Raw genomic sequence first — 18,799 nt, 5'->3', positions numbered from 1 at the left:
GTCATGATCTTGGGGTCCTGGGATCGAGCCCTGCATTGGGCTCTCTGCTCAGCAGGGAGCCCGCTTCCTCGTCTCTTTCTTGTCTGCCTCTCTGCCTACTTGTGATCGCTCTTTCTCTCTGTTAAATAAATAAATAAAATCTTTTTTAAAAATTAAAAAAAAAAAGAAGGTATCATAGAGCTTGCCAATAAAGTCATCTAGGTCTCTCTTGTTTTTCTTCATGAGAAGATTTCTAACTATTTCAATTTTATTTCTCCTGTCTGGAAATTTCAAATTTGGGGAAATTATATTTTTATAGAAATGTATTCATTTCATCTAGGTTTTCAAAATTCTCGGCATATCATTGTTGATATTATATCTCTTTTATCTGTAGTTACATTTACTTTTTCATCTGTAGTATTACTTGTTTTTGGCTTCTGTATTTTTTCCCTTGGTGGCCTTTCCAGAGATTATTTACCATGTTAGTGTTTTTTCAAAGAACCAACTTTTGTTTTGTTGTTTTGTGCTTTATCTTTGTTTTGTAGTTAATTTTTTCAAATTCTTATTCTTAATTATATCTTTATTTTTTCATTCCTATTTAATTTAAAAAAATTATGTTCAATTACCCAACAGAGAGTACATCATTAGTTTTTGATGTAGCATTCAGTGATTCATTAGCTGTGTGTAACACCCAGTGCTCATCACCACACGTGCCCTCCTTAATAGCCATCACCCAGTTACCCTGTGCCCCCAGCTCCCTTCCTTCTGTAACTCTCCTGTTTGTTTCTCAGAGTCCAGAGTTTCTCATGGTTTGTCTCCCTCTCTGATTTCTTCCCATTCAGTGTATCTTTACCGCGAGTTTAGTAATTCTTCTCCTAACTGCAAGTTAAATTCATAGTAAATAATTTCACCCCTTCTTCCTCACTCATATAGATATTTAAGGCTATATAATTTTGGCCCAAGTGAGACTTCTGTTGCATTCTTTACTTTTTATTGGTAGTATTGTTATTTTCATATAGCTTGGATTGTTTTTATAGGCTCATTAAGATTTCTTCTTCTTTAACCCAGTAATTATTGAGCAGTGTGTTTTTACTTGGCAGATCTATGGAGTAACTTATGGTTTTGTCATTAATAGCACCATAATTGTCAAGGTCAGAGAACATGCTGCGTATGATTTTTAACAGAATTTTAAGACTGAGTTATTAAGTATACATTCTCTCTCACTTCTTTGGTCTTAGCTTTATAGTTATTAAGAGAGCAACTTTACTAGCTTATTTAATCACCTTTACTTTTTATATCCCTTGCAACATTTCCTGGGATTTCTTTCTCCTGAGTATTTCATTTAAACCTATTTCACTTTGAACCTTTTTATCTTGTACCCACTGTTGTTGTTGAAAACTCTGATATTAATTTGATCCTTGTTCATGTGTATGTAATAGGATTTCTCTAGAAGTTTGTTTTTTTTTTAGGATTTTCTTTTATAATTGATATTCTTCATCTCACTATAATGTACCTATGTGTAAGTTATTACTTACATCTCATCTTTGGCACTTTCCAATTGAAACAGATTTTTCTTTAATACGAGGCATAAATCCCATTTTTTTTTTCTTATGGTCCCTTTTCTATATTTTTATCTTCTGCTTTTTCTGGTTATGCTACTGTCCAGTTGATAGCACTTAAACTATTACTTCTCATATTTATTTTTTAAAAAGATATGAAAACTTTCAAACATCCACAAAAACAGAGAAACAGTATAATGAACCCTTGTAACTGACCACCCAACTTACAATGATCGATATATTGCCAAAGTTTTGTCAGTTACTCTTCATGCTGTTTAATTATTTCCCACAGCTTTACTGAGGTATAATTTTAAAACCATAAAATTTGCTAAATCTAAGTGTATACCCTACTGTCTTTTAGCAAATTTATACTTGTGTAAACATCAACATAATGCAGTTTTAAAAATATATCAGCCCAATATGTTTCCTCATGCCTGTTTCCAATCCAAGTCCACTCTTTTAGAAGCCATTAATCTGCTTTGCTTTCTCTGTAGATTCGCCTTTTCTAGATATTTTATATAAATGGAATCATACGTATGTGTCCTTTTGTGTCTGGCTTCTTTCATTAAGCATTGGGTTTTTAGGCCCATCCATCTCGTAGTGTGAATCACTGCTTCCCTCCTTTTTATTACTGAATATTCTTCCATTGTATGGAATACAATGTATAATTTATTTACTCACCAGCTGATGGATATCTGGATTATTTCCACTCTTTGGCTTTTAGGATATATATATCTATGAATACTTGTGTGCACATCTTTGTGGGGACATAGCTTTTCCCTTCTCTTAGACACTCTGGAATGGAAATGGTGGGTTGTATAGAAACTGTATGTTTTGCTTTTAAAGACACTTCCAGGGGTGCCTGGGTGGCTCAGTGGGTTAAGCCTCTGCCTTCAGCTCAGATCATGATCTCAGGGTCCTGGGATCAAGACCTGCATCAGGCTCTCTGCTCAGCAGGGGGCCTACTTCCCCTTCTCTCTGCCTGTTTCTCTGCCTACTTGTGATTTCTGTGAAATAAAAAAAAAATTTATTAAAGAAAAAAAAGACACTGCCAAGCTTTTATTCCTGAGTGTCTGTACATTTTACCTTCCTAAACATCACTGTAGAAGGGCTTCAATTTTTGTACATCTTTGCCAATAGTTCTTTTAGCTGATAGCCATTCTAGTAGATGTTAAGTGGTATCTCATTGTAGTTTTAATATTTCATTTCTTTAATAATTAATAACATCTTTTCACATAGTTATTGAATATTTATAAATCTCCTTTGGCAAAATATCTATTCAAATCTTTTACCCATTTTCTAATAGGATTATTTGTCTTTTTATGTTGATTGTATGGGTTCTTTATATATTCTAGATACAAGTCCTTTTACAAATATATGATTTGCAAATATTTTACTCAAGTCTATGACTTTTCTTTTCTTTTTTTTTTAAAGATTTTATTTATTTATTTGACAGAGAGAGATCACAAGCAGGCAGAGGGGCAGGCAGAGAGAGAGAAAGAAGGAAGCAGGCTCCCTGCTGAGCAGAGAGCCCGATGCGGGGCTCGATCCCAGCACCCTGAGATCATGACCTGAGCTGAAGGCAGCGGCTTAACCCACTGAGCCACCCAGGCGCCCCTATGGCTTTTCATTTTTATAACAATGTCTTTTTAGATACAAAAATTTTAACTAAGGTAAAATTTATCTTTTTCTTCAATGTGTCATGCATCATACGTTTGGTGTCATATCTAAGAATTCTTCGCCTAACATGAAGTCTTAAAGATTTTCTCCTAGCCTTCATTTTAGAAATTTTAGTTTTAGTTCTTACATTTAGGGATATAATCCATTTTGAGTTAGTTTTTATTCATGGTGTGTGTTTTTGGAGGGTTTTTTTTTATGGTATATGCATATCCAATTGTCCTATCATGATCTGATGAAAGATCCTTCCCTCATTGAATTGCCCAAAATCAACTGACAATAAGGGCTTATTTCCAGATTCTCAATTATATTCTTTTGATTTCCTATGTTTATGCCAATACTGCACTGCACTGATTACTATAGCTGTATACAATGTTCTGAAATCTACTAGAGAAAATCTTCCAACTTTGCTCTTTGAAACTTATTTTCTTATTCTGGACATTCTACATTTCTGTGTAAATTTTAGAGTCAGCATTTCTATTTCCACAAGATAGCCTGCTTAGATTTTAATAGGGTTTGTATTGAGTTTATAGATTCACTGGGAGAGAATATTGAATTTTCTAATCCATGTGCATACAATGTCTATTTATTTAGATCTTCTTTAATTTAGCTCAGCAATATTTTTCTAAATTTCAATAAAACTGTCCTACAGTTTTTAGACAATTTTATTCCTAAGTATTTTATTCTTTTTCTTGCTTTTCTTTTTCTAAATTTTTAAATTTTTAAATTAACATATAATGTATTATTAGCCCCAGGGTACAGGTCTGTGAATCGCCAGGTTTACACTTCACAGCACTCACCATAGCACATACTTTTCCCAATGACCATAACCCAACCACCCTCTCCCTACCTCCCTCCCCCAGCAACCCTCGGTCTGTTTCGTGAGATTAAGAGTTTCTTATGGTTTGTCTCCCTCCTGATCCCATCTTGTTTCATTTTTTCCTTTCCTATCCCCCCAACCCCCCACGTTGCCTCTCAACTTCCTCATATTAGGGAGATCATATGACAATTGTCTTTCTCTGATTGACTTATTTCGCTAAGCATAATACGATCTAGTTCCATCCACGTCATTGCAAATGGCAAGATTTCATTTCTTTTGATAGCTGCATAGTATTCCATTGTGTATATATATATACCACATCTCCTTTATCCATTCATCTGTTGATGGACATCTAGGTTCTTTCCATAGTTTGGCTACTGTGGACATTGTTGCTATAAATATTTGGGTGCATGTGCCCCTTTGGATCACTACATTTGTATCTTTAGGGTAAATACCCAGTAGTGTGATTGCTGGGTCATAGGGTAGCTCTATTTTCAACTTTCTGAGGAACCTCCATGCCGTTCCCCAGAGTGGCTGCACCAGCTTGCATCCCCACCAACAGTGTAGGAGGCTTCCCCTTTCTCCGCATCCTCGCCAGCATCTGTCATTCCCTGACTTGTTAATTTTAGCCATTCTGACTAGTGTGAGGTGGTATCTCATTGTGGTTTTGATTTGCATTTCCCTGATGCCGAGTTATGTGGAGCACTTTTTCATGCTATTCTTAATCTCATTTCAGATTGTTCATTGCTGATATACAGAAATACAATTGATTTTTGTATATTGATCTTATATCTTACAACCTTGGTGAACTTGTTCATTAGTTCTAGTAATATTTTTCTAGATTCTTTAGGATTTTCCATATATAGAATCATGTCAACTGCATATAAAGCAGTTATTACTTCTTTCTTTCTAATGAGATGCCTTTCTTTCCTTTGTCCTGTTTCCTCCTTTTTATTTTTCCTTTCTTTTCCTTTTCCTCTTCCTAACTGCATTGGCTAGAATCTTCTATAAAATGTTGAACAGAAATGATGAAGGCGAAAATCTTTGTGCCTTGTTCTTGCACTTAGGGGGAAGAGCATTTTTTTTTTTTTGCCATCATGTATGATGCTAGCTGTAGGAATTTTGTAGAGGCCCTTTATTACACTGAGAAAGTTCACTATTATTTTTTTGAGAGTTTTATTATAAATAGATGTTGAATTTTGTCAGATGCTTTTTCTGCATCTACTGAGATGATGTGGTTCCTGTCTTTTATTATACTGATGTGCTTTATTACAGTAATTTATTTCTAAATGCTAAATTAATATTGCATTCATAGAATAAATCCCACTTGGTTATGGCGTGCAATCCTTCTTCATTACCAGACTTAGTTTTCTAATACTTTATAAATGGTTTTCCCATCTGTATTCATAATAGATATTATTCTGTAGTTTTCCTTTCTTGCAATGTCTTTCTCTAGCTGTGGTGTCAGGGTAATACTGACTTCACAAAATGGATTAGGAAGTAATTTTCTGAGCAAATTTATGAAGAATTGATATTATTTCCTTTTCAAATATGTGATAGACTTCATCAATGAAGCAGTTTATTACTCAGCATTTCTTTAGGGGAAGATTTTAAATTACTAATTCAATATCCTTTGTTTTTAGATTTGAGAGAGAGAGAGAGAACATGCGCACACATGCAAGTGGAGTGTGGGGAGGGACACAGGGAGAGAGAGAATCTCAAGCAGACTCGCTGGTCAGCATGGAGCTTGATGCTGTGCTCAAACTCATGACCCTGAGATCAGAACCTGAGCCAAAAATCAAGAGTCAGATGCTTAACCGACTGAGCCTCCAGGCTCCCGTTTAATTCAATATCTTTTTTACTTAAGTATAATTAACATGCAATGTTATATTTGTTCAAGGTGTATGATATAATGATTCAAGAATTCCAAGTATTTCTCAGCACTCAGCAAGTTAAGCATACTCTTATCCCCTTTATTTCATCCATCCCCCCCAACTCTGGTCTACTCTGGTAATAACCAGTTTGTTCTTTGCATTTATAGGTTTAATTATGCTTTTGGTTTGTTTATGCATTTCTTTTTTGATTTCACATACACGTGAAATCATATGGTATTTGCTTTTCTCAGACTTATTTCATGTAGCTGTATACCCTCTAGGTCCATCCATGCTGTTGCAAATGGCAAGATTTCATTCTTTTTGAAGGCTGAGTACTGTTCCATTGTACATAGGCATATCTTCTTTATCTACTTACCTATGGATCCACACTTAGACTGTTTCCATATCTTGGCTCTTGCAAATAATACAGTGATAAATATAGGGATGCATGTATCTTTTCAAATGAATGTTCTTGTTTTGTTTGGTTAAATACCCAGTAGTGGAATTACTGGACTATATGATAATTCCATTTTTCATTTTTTGAGACTTGTCATACTGTTTTCCACAGAGCCTTCATCAATTTGCATTCCCACCAACAGTGTATGAGGGTTCCTTTTTCTCCACATCTCCACCAACACTTGTTATTTCTTTTTGACTCTAGCCTTTCTGACAGATAGAAAGAGATAGCTCATTGTGGTTTTAATTTGCATTTCTCTGATGCTTAGTGATGTTGAGCATCCTTTCAAGCATCTGTTGGCAATCTGTACATCTTCTTTGGAAAAAAAAATGTTTATGAAAGTCCTCTGCTCACTGTTTAATTGGATTGGTTTTTTTCCCCAGTGTTAAGTTGTATGACTTCTTTACACATTTTGGATATTTACCCCTTAATGGATAAATCATTTGCAAATATCTTCTCTCATTCAGTAGGTTGCCTTTCTTTTTTTCATTGATGGTTTTTTTTGTGGGAAAAAAGCTTGTTGTTTTGGTATAGTCCCAATAGTTTGCTTGCTTGTTTGTTTTTTACCTCGCCTGAGGAGATACATCTAGAAAAATGTTTCTATACCTGATGTAAAAAATTAATGTTTATGTTTTTTGCTAGAATTTTTATGGTTTCAGGTCTCACATTTAGGCCTTTCATCCGTTTTGAGTCTATTGTTGTGTAAGGTGTAAGGAAATAGCCCAGTTTCATTCTTTTGCATGTTATTATCCAGTTTTCCCAGCCTCATTCGTTGGAAAGACTGTCTTTTCCCCCTTCATATTCTTGCCTCCTTTGCAATAGATTAATAGACCATTTAAGTGTGGGTTTATTTCCAGGTCCTCTATTCTGTTCCCTTGATCTCTGTGAATATTTTTATGCCAGTACCATATTGTTTTGATTATTACAACTTGTAGTATAGTTTGAAATCTGGGATTGTGATATCACCAGCTTTGTTCTTCTCCAAGGTTGATTTGGCTATTTGGGGTCTTTTGGTGGTCCCATACAAATTTTAGGATTATTTGTCCTAGTTCTGTGAAAAAAGTTTTTGGCATTTCGATAGGGATTGCATTAAATCTGTAGATTGCTTTGGGTAGTATGGACATTTAACAATATTTTTTCTTGCAGTGCATGAGCATGGAATGTCTTTCCATTAGCTTACGTCCTCTTCAGGTTCTTTCATCACTGTTTAGTATATGTGCTGCCGAAGTGAGCACTCATCACTGTTTATATAAGTTTTCAGAGTATAGTCTTTCACCTCTTGGTTAAGTTTATTTCTATGTATTTTATTCTATGTATTTTATTCTTTTTGGTGCAACTACAAATGGGATCATATTTTAAATTTCTCTTTTTGCTACTTCATTATTAGTGTGTAGAAATGCAACAAATTTCTGTGTATTAATTTTATATCCTGTGACTTTACTGAATTCATTCATCAGTTCTAGTAGTTTTTTCATGGAGTCTTTAGGGTTTTCTATACACAGTATCATGTCATTTGCAAATAGTGAAAGCCTTATTTCTTCCTTACCAATTCAGATGCCTTGTATTTCTTTTTCTCGTCTGATTGCTGTGGCCAGGGCTTTCAGTACTATGTTGAATAAAAGTGGTGAGAGTGGACATCTTTGTCTTTTTCCTGATCTTGGAGGAAAAGTTCTGAAGCTTATGTTAGCTCTAAGTTTTTCATATATGGCTTTTATTTGAGATATATTTCCTCTAACGTCCCTTAGTTCAGAATTTTTATTATGAATGGATATTGTACTTTGTCAAATGCTTTTTCTGCATCTACTGAAATGATCATATTTTTTCCTTTCTCTTGTAAATGTGATGTATCATGTTAATTGATTTGTGAAGACTGAAGCGCCCTTGCATCCCTGGAATAAATCCCAATCAATCATGGTGGATGATTTTTTTAGTTTTATTTTTTCAGTGTTCCAAGATTCATTGTTTTTGTATAACACCTAGTGCTCCATGTAATACATGCCCTCCTTAATACTGTGGTGGATGATTTTTTAAATGTATTGTTCGATTCAGTTTAATTATAGTTTATTGAGGATTTCTGCATCTGTCTTCAGCAGACATATTGGCCTACAATATTTTTCTTCATCGTGTCTTTATCTGGTTTTGGTATCAGCATAATACTGGCCTTACAAATGAATCTGAAAGTTTTCCTCCTCTTATATTTTTTGGGAATAGGAATTGACTTTTCTTTAAATATTTGGTAGAATTCACCTGTGGAGCCATCTGGTCCTGGGCTTTTGTTTGTTCGGAGTTTTTCTATTACTGATTCAATTTCATCATTACTAAATAGTCTAATCAAATCTTCTATTTCTTCCGGATGTAGTATTGGTGTTGAAGTCCTTTGCTTATCTAGGAAACTCTATCTCTTTTTCAGTTCTGAAAAGCTTTGTTGGGTATTCTTCGTTGTAGGTTTGTTTTTTTTTTCCCCCTTTCAGCACTTTGAATATATCATGCCACTCCCTTCTGACTTGTAAAGTTTCTGATAAAAACTCAGGTTATAGCCTCATGGTGTTTCCCTTGTATTTAACTATTTTCTCTCGCTGTTTTTAAAATTCTCTCTTTATCGCTACCCTTTGCCATTTTAATTATTATGTGTCTTGATATGGACCTCCTTGGGTTAATTTTATTGGAGAATTTCTGTGTCTTTTGGATTTGAATGTATGTTTCCTTGCCTAGATTGGGGAAGCTTTCAGCCATTATTTCTTTTAAAAAGTTTCCTGCCCTCTTTTCTCTCTCTTTTTCTTTTGGGATCCCTATAATGTAAATGTTATTATGCTTAATGATAGTGTTGACTTCCCATAAGCTATTTATTCTCATTTTGTATTAATCTTTTTTTCTTTTTGTTGTTCAGCTTAGTTGTTTTACATTACCCTGTCTTCCAGATTGTTGATTTGCTTTTCCGCATATTCTAACTTGCTGTTGATACCCTTTAATGCATTTTTAATGCCAGTTATTGAGTTCTCTAGGACCAGAAATAGTTTAATAACATTGGAATTAGCTGTTCTTTAAAGGTTGAAGAGAAGTAAGCTTTGAAGCCATTTGATCTTATAGCCTCCCCCTCTGCTTTCTCTAGTGGATTTAAGAAAATACTTTCCAAGTTTATTTACTCTAGTAAATAACACTGAGTTTTAAAGATAAGTTTCCTGTCTTGCTTCGGAAAATTACATTAATGTCATTTAACATTTGTGCTATATCTTTCTTCCAAGGAATTCTAATTGCATTACAGCCATTAGAGAAATCAGAATCAAGATATTAGAACTGGAAGGAACCTTAAGAATAATCTAACTTAACCTTCACCTTTCATAAATGAGTTCACATAAACATTAATTTTCACATAATTTAGTTTCAGTTAAGGGGGCAGTTTATTAGAGGTAACTTCAGATGTAGAAATGTTCATACAAGCTATATAGTCAGCTGAGTCTCGTAAAATTTGGTTTAGGAAATGTTAGGATCCTTTACTTTCCAGGTTTAGATAAAATGATGTTAATCCAGGAACTGAAATTCCCAACAGGTATTTTTTTTCCTTTACTGAAAACCTTCACTCATTAACCTGATTACCAGTTAATTTTCCTAAATCATTCTTTAGCTGTTTTTAATGTATTGAATGTGAATACTAATAGGAACAGATTATCATATATCTTCACTTTATTCTTCCCTAAAATTGGAAAGGTTTGGAACAAGACTGTTCTTTCCTCATGATCATGACTTTCTTCCACATGCAACTTACCAAGTCTTTGTCTAAAGCCCCAGGGACGGACTTGCTTCTTATGTTTACAGTATTCTCTAAGTCTTCCGGATATGACCCACTCAGATCTAACTCAGATCGACTCCGGTCTGGAGGAAGGAAGAGAGAAGGAGAGAAAGGAATCCAGCTAATTTTGTTAGAAGATTTTCCTTCTTACTGCAAATGTTTTATCTTTTTTCCCATTCCTTCTAGGCACAGGGCATAGAGTGTCATGAAAGCAACAGTCAGAGTCAGTAACTAATATTAATACACTAATGTACTTTGTATTTTTTTTTAAAGTATTTGAACACTGGGATATAGATGGCCCTTCTTTTCACACATCTGTATCTTTGGGGTAAATACCCAGTAGTGCAATTGCTGGGTTGTAGGGTAGCTCTATTACTAATTTTTTGAGGAATCTCCACACTGTTTTCCAAAGTGGCTGCACCAATTTGTTTCCCACCAACAGTGTAAGAGGGTTCCCCTTTCTCCACCTCCCATCTGACACTTGTTGTTTCCAGTCCTGTTAATTTTGGCCATTCTAACTGGTGCAAGGTGAATACTTTGCTTTTAAAAATATAATTTAAAAAATGATGAACAACTCAGTAATACTGTGGGCAACTTACTAAGGCACGGTTTACTTACACAGAGCAGTTCTATATCAAAGTCCTGCTAAAATAGATAGAGTTGCTCATAATGAGAAAGACTAATGAGAGCCATCACACGCTTGAGTTTGAAACGGTAAATTAAATAATGCAGAAGGACTTAGGACAGTGCCCGACACAGAGTATGTACTCCATAAACAGGAGCTGTTGACCAGAAGTAGGAGCAAAATGATCTATGAGGTTGGCTTCTATGCTCGTTTAAAATTTTCCTCTTAATGGGAGAACTAATCTTGTCGTCCCAATCAAAATGCAACAATAGCCACATATATTTAGAAAGCGCTTTGGGAGCCCTCCGATGACAAAGAAAGGCTCCCCAACTCAGCACACAGAATCTAGCCTCAGGCTTTATGTAAATATCGTCATTAGGTATAACAGTTAACTTTCTCCTGTTGAGGATTTTGTCATGCTTTTAATTCTACACAAGGGACATAAGCTTTATAACTACAGCATATTTCTCTAAAGAATTTTCTTATTCATAGGTAATAAAATTACAACACAATTAATACCTGCTTCCCAGGGTTGCTGTGATGAAGAAGTGGAAGGATATATTGTACTGGAATATACCATACAAATGAAAAACATTGTTACTGATACCTTACTGCTGCTTGCAAATAGCTCTTTATTTAAACCACAGGACAATTCATCTGTCTAGACATAAGGCATTTATGTCTACCATGTCAAATGAACAATCATTTCCTTGAATTCTGGGAAAGTGCCTTTATCTTTCCATCAAACAAACCAATTCTATGTCCTACATTCCTGTACCGACATTTGGTACAGCTCTGAAACTTGGCAGTGATGCCTGACAAGAGTGTGCACTTAATCAATGGATTTTGCATGAATGCAAGAGGCTCAGGGCATCACCTGGGTCTAGATTTAAGCTTTTCTTATGGAGCAGGACTACCATGATGAGTCAAGGAACAAACGGTGATTTTCTAAAGCATGGCACACCCACGGAATGTCACACAAGGCAGTTAATTTCAAGTGATTTAGTCATTTTTTTTTAAAAAAGAAGAGTAATCATGCTGTAAACACCCACCTGAGGAGAGGGAGATCTCAGACACCGCTATGGAAGGTGTACCAGAAACATTTCTGCGATGACTCTTTGTGAGGTTCTCATACGTGCTTTCAATGGCAGCCAAATCCACGGAACTTTCAAAACCATGTCGCTTCTCACAAAGTAAAAATGAAAAAAAAAAAAAAAGCCAACATTATGATGACTGTAATTTACTTTAAAAGCCTCCCATCTGAATATACTTCAGTGTAACCATATTGACATCATATTCCTCTTTAGGGAGGACTGGTGGACATTGGCGAGGATCCTTATCATGAGTTCAGAGAACCCTGAACCCATCGATAATTTCTCTATAAAATCAATACCAAAAGGTTTGTTAATTAACACAGAAGTCACTCAAAATAATACTTCATTCACAAAATTGTGAGTTTTCGATTACAGGGTTAGCAAGAAAGATGATATAAGTACCTCCAATATTACAGGACCCATATATGGGACTCTGGCTAGCTTCACATCTCCAGAGTCATGTTCAAGCTTAGTATTCTTCTTGTTCCTATGTTTATCCCCACTTTCAACACCCTCTTTCCTCAACCAACCCTTGCCTCCTCTACCCCCACTTAATGGAAGACCATGACCCACAATCCAGGTGAACGCATGGCATAGAAGGGTCCCCAGGACACTGCCCCTGCCTTGGTCCAGAGTCTGTGCTGGTTGCTCAGTGCCACATCAGTTACTAAATATTTTGAATATCATTCCTTGTTAGGTTGCCAAGAAGTAAAAGTAATCAAATATCCACACACTTTTCTGGTTATTGAACAGTACCACTCACCGAGCTTCGTATGAAATTTTAAATATGCTTTTTACCTTATCAGCAAGTACAATTCAGACTTTAAATATTGAAAGAAATGTTCTATTATTCTTCAGTCTTTCTGAATGCCTTTTGGCATTTCCTTAAAAATATTACAGAATCTGACAGTTCCTAGCCTCTGCTTTTTTTTTTTTTTTTAAGTTCATGATTATTTTTCTGAAGTTACATTCTAGGAAGAGTCGATATTTTAGATAAATAGTTCGTTTTTATATTCAGTATTTAGCTACTCTTGTTATTGAAGCATTGTTCACATATAATGGTAGTGTCAGGTAGATAATAACACAGTGATTCGACAGTTGTATACCTTTTGCAGCGCTCACCACAGTAAGTGTAGTCAACATTTGTCACCATACAATGCTTTTACAGTATTATTGACTCTATTCCCTAATCTTCTCCTTTTCCTCTCTGGGACTTATTTATTTTATAAATGGAAGTTTGTACTTCTTAATCCCCTTCACTTCTTTCACCAATCCCCTCATTTCCCTCTCCTCTGGTGACCATGAGTCTGTTCTCTAATATATAGGAGTCTGTCTCTGGTTCTGTCCCATTGGTTCATTTCTTCTGATTTTTAGAGTCTGTATATTAGATAAATGGTATTTGTCTTTTTCTGTCTGATTTACTTCCCAAGAATAATATCCTGGAAGTCCATCTGTGTTGTCACAAATGCTATGTTCTCATTCTTTTTTATGGCTGAGAAATATTCCATTGAGAGTGTGTGTGTGTGTGTGTGTGTGTGTGTGTGTCTACACCACAGCTTCTTTATCCTTTCATCTATCAGGGGACCCTGGGATCACTTCCATATCCTCGTTATTGTAAATAATGATACACAGGGCTGCATATATCTTCTTGAATTAGTATTTTGGTTTTCTCTGGGTAAATAGCCAGTAGTGGAATTACTGGATCATATGGTAATTCTACTTTCAATTTTTTTTTTTTAAGAAACCTCCATAATGTTTTCCACAATGGTTATACAAGTCTGCGTTCCCACCAACAGGCTCGGGATTCACAACCTCCCCTTCGATCTCCTCGTTCCGAAGTCTAGTTTCTCGCCTGCAGTAATACGATGGCATCCTAACTGGCCTCCGGGCTTCTCCATTTGTTCCCCCACAAATGCTTCTCAGCACAGCCCCCAGATCCCATGTAAAGAGAAGCCATATCCTCTGCCCGTTTTTTAATTGAATTTTTTGTTTTCGGGGTGTTGAGTTGTATAAGTTCTTTATATATTCTGGATTAAGGAGGGGCACTTATGATGATGAGCACTGGGTGATGTATAGAATTGTTGAGTCACTATATCGTACACCGGAAACTACTATAACATCGTATGTTAACTATACTGGAGTTTAAAAAAAATTAATCCAGACAGAAAAACAAGAAAAAAATTACAAAAAAGAAAAGCCACATCTGCTCAAACCCTCCAGTTGGCCTCATCTTATCCCAGCTAAATGTCAAATTGCCTACAATAGTCTGGCCATGTTATATCCCTGAGCTTATTTCCTAGGACCCCTCTCTTTATTCACTTGCAACAGCTACGTTGGCCTTCTTGTTCTTCCTTGAACATACCAGGCATGTTCCCACTTCAGAGTCTTAGCACTGGCTGCTTCTATAGGGGATTAAAAATCTTTTAGCTGCTGGGTGGACAAGTGCATCAGCCATTCAAGGTGGAGCCCAGCCATAAGTAAGTGGAACAGCCTTCCCCATATGTGTACCTGCTGAGTATCAGTGCTGCTCCTGCCCGAAGGGACACCTTGCTACAGACTCCTGCATGGCTGATTCTTTCACTTCCCACCACCTTTGCCTGAGTAGGACCAAGATTTCTTAAATATACGTGCCAGCTACATTTATGGAGTTTGCTGCTTAATAAAAAAAAAAAATCTAGATGCTCAGTCATTCAAAAGAACAACTTCCACGTTCCATATATATTTTATGCATAATGCAATTTATGTCTTCATTATGTGTTGGTCCCAAATTTTGGCAGTGTTCTAGAAAGGAAAACTATTAAAAATTTTCAAGAGTCTACTTTTCCTGATTTAAATCCGTGTGGAAAATGTTTCATGCAGGCAACTTACGAATGCCTTGACAGATAACATGGAGGATTAAAGGGGAGACTTCTAAACATTATTCAGATTTTGTTTAAACCATGTAACCGTCACCTTTGAGCCTGCTCCTTCTCTTTTGCTTCACACTTCTGGCTTCCCACCAGGAGCAAAGGACGTAGGAAGCTCAGTCTTGATAAAGAAGTTTCTACAATTAAGCAGCATAAACAGCATGCTTCGAGATACAGAGAACCCAAACCCAACCAGGCCATGATGGTGCGGTCAGGTCTCAGAAGCTGGGGGTGCTTTTGCATTTGGTACTTACTCTAAAGCTGACTGAAGCCACACTGTGTGTGCTTGGGGCTGGTGACCTCTGAGTGATGGGGGTCACACCACTGCTCCGGCTGCTTTTCGGGGTTGAGGGGCCAGCTTCCTGGTCATTAAGATCGGATGAACCTGTGCTTCCCCTAAATGAGAAAGAATATTCTGGATTTAACATGGTCAGCAGCTACCATTTCCCTTTCTTCCTCAAAGACTCGCTAGATTCAAGCCCATCTGTCTGACTCTAGGGTTTTTCTAAGTGAGCTTCGCCCTTCCATTCCAGCTTTATTTCCCACTGCTCACCAGCATTCTCCCAGCTCCCGGACAGCCTCCTCACTGTCCTCTCAACCCACCACACTCATGGCTCCTGCTTCTGCTTCTACCTCTAAAGCTTTTGCAGACACTCTCTCCACCTGCTATGCTCTATTTGCCACTCCCTGTTTATGCAAATCTTCTCCATCCTTCAAGGCCTGGCTGAAGTCCAGCCTCCCCATCAGTGTTTTCCTGACATTTATAAGGCTTTTCAAGCTCTGCTCAGTTCTTGTTGACTTACAGTCTTGACCCAACTGTGTAGTCCTTGACTACAGAATGTCTTATTTGGTTCCCCAAGAGATACACGTATGTGTGCCTTGGTTCTTCTTTCAACCTAAACTCCCTGGGGACAGAGTTCATATTTACCATGGTATCTCCACCACCTTCATAACACCTTGGTGCAAAGGAGGCACTCAGTACATATTTAATCAAAAAGTGGGAATTATGTTGTATTTCTCTGTGTTATTTCAGTGTCTGACTCACGGTACAGATTTAATAAACGTGGTATAAAAATAATGACATTTGGTAAATGGGCTTGACTCACTTTGTTTGCTAAAACTGATTCAATTCCATTCAATAATGATTAATAAAAAAATAGTTCCTGCCCTTGAGGTGAACACAATTTTCTCATTACATGGGAATTTCATAACTCAGTGTAAGTTTTTTGACAAATTAGAGTTTAAGAGAAGTGCCTGTTCTATTTCATTGTTTATCCTCAGTGAACACAAAATACACCAAGTGGTAAAATAGAAGCCTTTGCGAATTTCCTCTTTTATTCACTACTTAATAAGTTATAAATGCATCTATAACAATAAACATTTTACTGTTTAAAGCCTCACAGTGATAGTTAACAGTGATTAGAACTTACTGAAAAGATATGCTAAAGAAAAGATATGCTAAAGAAGAGAGAAATGGTTTTTTTGTTTGTTTGTTTGTTTTGTTTTGTTTTTTTTAAAGAATGTCTGACTGTGCATGTGACATTACTGGAAGACAAATCTGGCAGGAGAAAGAACGGGCATTGACCGCTGCAGCTATCATCCACAGATTATAAGTTTTTCAAGACTGTGCACCAGAGAAGCCACTAAAATCAAATCAAATATGCCCTGACTGATACAACTACCTACGACCGCCCTCCATCACTACGTAAATAGAAGCTACATTTACTGAGTATTTTCTAGGTGTTTGACACTCTCCATTCCCCAACATCCCTGTTTAGAAAAAAAAAAAAAAAGATACCTATAGTCTTGTTTTTTTTTATTTAATTAAATTAATTTATTTATTTGACAGACGGAGATCACAAGTAGGCAGAGAGGCAGGCAGAGAGAGAGAGAGAAGAGGAAGCAGGCTCCCCGCTGAGCAGAGAGCTCGACTCGGGGCTCGATCCCAGGACCTGGGATCATGACCTGAGCCGAAGGCAGAGGCTTTAATCCATGAGCCACCCAGGCACCCCAATAGTCTTCTTTTAAAGATGAGAAAACTAAGTATTGGAGAGGTTAAACAATTATTCCAGATATGCACACATGTGTCTGTGTCCACACACAACACACACCATCACTACGATTACCACACTCTCACCCAGGTAGTACATAGGAAAGTCAGGATAAGAACTGAGACCCGCCTGTCTACCCAAAGCCTGTGCTCATTCCAGTTGTTCATACTGCTTGCTCATTATTCCCCCCAAATCAAATTGATACAACAAGCAGGGTCTACATTGACAGAGCTATATCATGCAGAAAATAATCCTAGGATCAGAGAGCTGGGAGGTAGTTTCTTGGAATCTGATTAAGAGAACTAAAAATTCCTCTGTGTAACATTCTTCTTTTTTTTTTTTAATTTTTTTGAGAGAGAGAGAGAGAGAGTGAGAGAGAGAAAGCATGGGATGGGGGAGGGTTAGAGGGAGAAGCAGACTCCCTGCTGCACAGGGAGCCCAATGTGGAACTCAATCCCGGGACTCTGGGATCATGACCTGAGTCGAGGGCAGGTGCTTAACTGACTGACCCACCCAGGCACCCCGGGTAGCATTCTTCTGATACCACATAGAAATGGTCTCTGGCTTCGTCTAGAGATGGCACTCTGAATTAATTATAGATTGCTCAGGAGGGGTCAAGACTGTGTCTTGATTCTGATGACAAGAGAATATAAAGTTTTGTGATTAAATAAACTGCTATAATTTGAAATTATAAGTTCCTTGGTAAATATCTCCCTCAGGGGCTACGCTTCCACACTTGACAACAGTTCACCATCCAAGTGATTTTGCTCATCTCAGAAGTCCTACTTAGAAAGGTTGTAGAGACCTATCCAGGTATGCTGTGCTGTGACAGTAAGTTCTCTACTCTCAGAACAATGTTACCACAAAAAATCTCTCTCTCTACACTTTTAGGTAAAATCTCCTTGGGGAAAAAAAAAAGAATACACATGAATTTTGCAGAAATGAGCCAAGAAGTTACGACCCAAAGGGACTCATGTAGATTTATCTGTTTGTGCCTGTCCTAAAGGTTCTCCTTGACCCAGGTGGTTTTGAAAAAGTCCCCATCATGGAATAGCTTTGCTGGAACCAAAAGTCCTACTTATGTAGAAGCTCAAGCATATGTTGATTAATTGTGGTGATGACATTCAAAAGGCTATCCTGTAATAAGAAAAAAATTCTTATAAGTCAGCTACTGAAAACTGTTGCCAGAATCATTATCTCAAAAATGACATATAATTTCACATTTGTCCCTGACATTTACTGTGAACATCTCAAAAATATTTTCCTCTCAGCTGATTGTCTCAGCTTGTTAGACTAAAAAGGACTTAGTCTAATGAGGCAGAATATCATAAATATTTGGATGCCAACTCTTTCAGATGTTATATAAAAATATGACATGAAATACATAAATCTTTGCCACTTAAATAGGAAGAAGATAAAGTTTAAATTCAAGAAGTTTAAAGTTCAATTAAGAAAGAGATATTTTTTTGGGCAGAGGATCTGAATAGACATCTTCCCAAAGAAGGCCATACAGATGGCCAACAAACACACGAGAAGATGCTCACCATCACGCAACATCAGGAAAATGCAAATCAAAACCACAATGAGATCTCACCTCACACCTGTCAGAACTATTAGAATCAAAAAGACAAGAAATGCTGGTGCAGCCACTCTGGAAAACAGCATGGAGGTTCCTCAAAATGTTGAAAATAGAACTGCCCTATGACCCAGCAATTGCACTATTGGGTATTTACCCTAAAGATACGAAGGTAGTGATCCAAAGGGGCACGTGCACCCGAATGTTTATAGCAGCAATGTCCACAATAGCCAAACTATGGAAAGAACCTAGATGTCCATCAACAGATGAATGGATCAAGAAGATGTGGTATATATACACAATGGAATACTATGCAGCCATCAAAAGAAATGAAATCTTGCCATTTGCGACAACATGGATGGAACTAGAGCGTATCATGCTTAGCGAAATAAGT

General features: G+C 36.8%; 1 protein-coding gene across 6 annotated transcripts in view; it reads right to left on the bottom strand.

Moving 5' to 3' along the window:
* SYTL5 (synaptotagmin like 5) overlaps positions 1 to 18,799 on the bottom strand; it is a 129,929-nt gene that overhangs the window by 27,579 nt on the left and 83,551 nt on the right. For 4 of the 6 annotated variants that reach the window (XM_032330561.1, XM_032330565.1, XM_032330564.1 and 1 more), the window contains exons 7-9: positions 15,033 to 15,174; positions 11,831 to 11,963; positions 10,130 to 10,236 (exon numbers count right to left, since the gene is read on the bottom strand). In XM_032330561.1, the coding sequence (XP_032186452.1) occupies positions 10,130 to 10,236; positions 11,831 to 11,963; positions 15,033 to 15,174 (382 nt within the window). The remainder of the gene's footprint in view (positions 1 to 10,129; positions 10,237 to 11,830; positions 11,964 to 15,032; positions 15,175 to 18,799) is intronic. The other 2 variants (XM_032330563.1, XM_032330566.1) reach the window with 1 other exon arrangement.

The sequence above is a fragment of the Mustela erminea genome, chromosome X (assembly GCF_009829155.1).
Source record: "Mustela erminea isolate mMusErm1 chromosome X, mMusErm1.Pri, whole genome shotgun sequence".
Taxonomy (NCBI): domain Eukaryota; kingdom Metazoa; phylum Chordata; class Mammalia; order Carnivora; family Mustelidae; genus Mustela; species Mustela erminea.
This window is presented reverse-complemented; position numbering and strand designations above follow the sequence as displayed.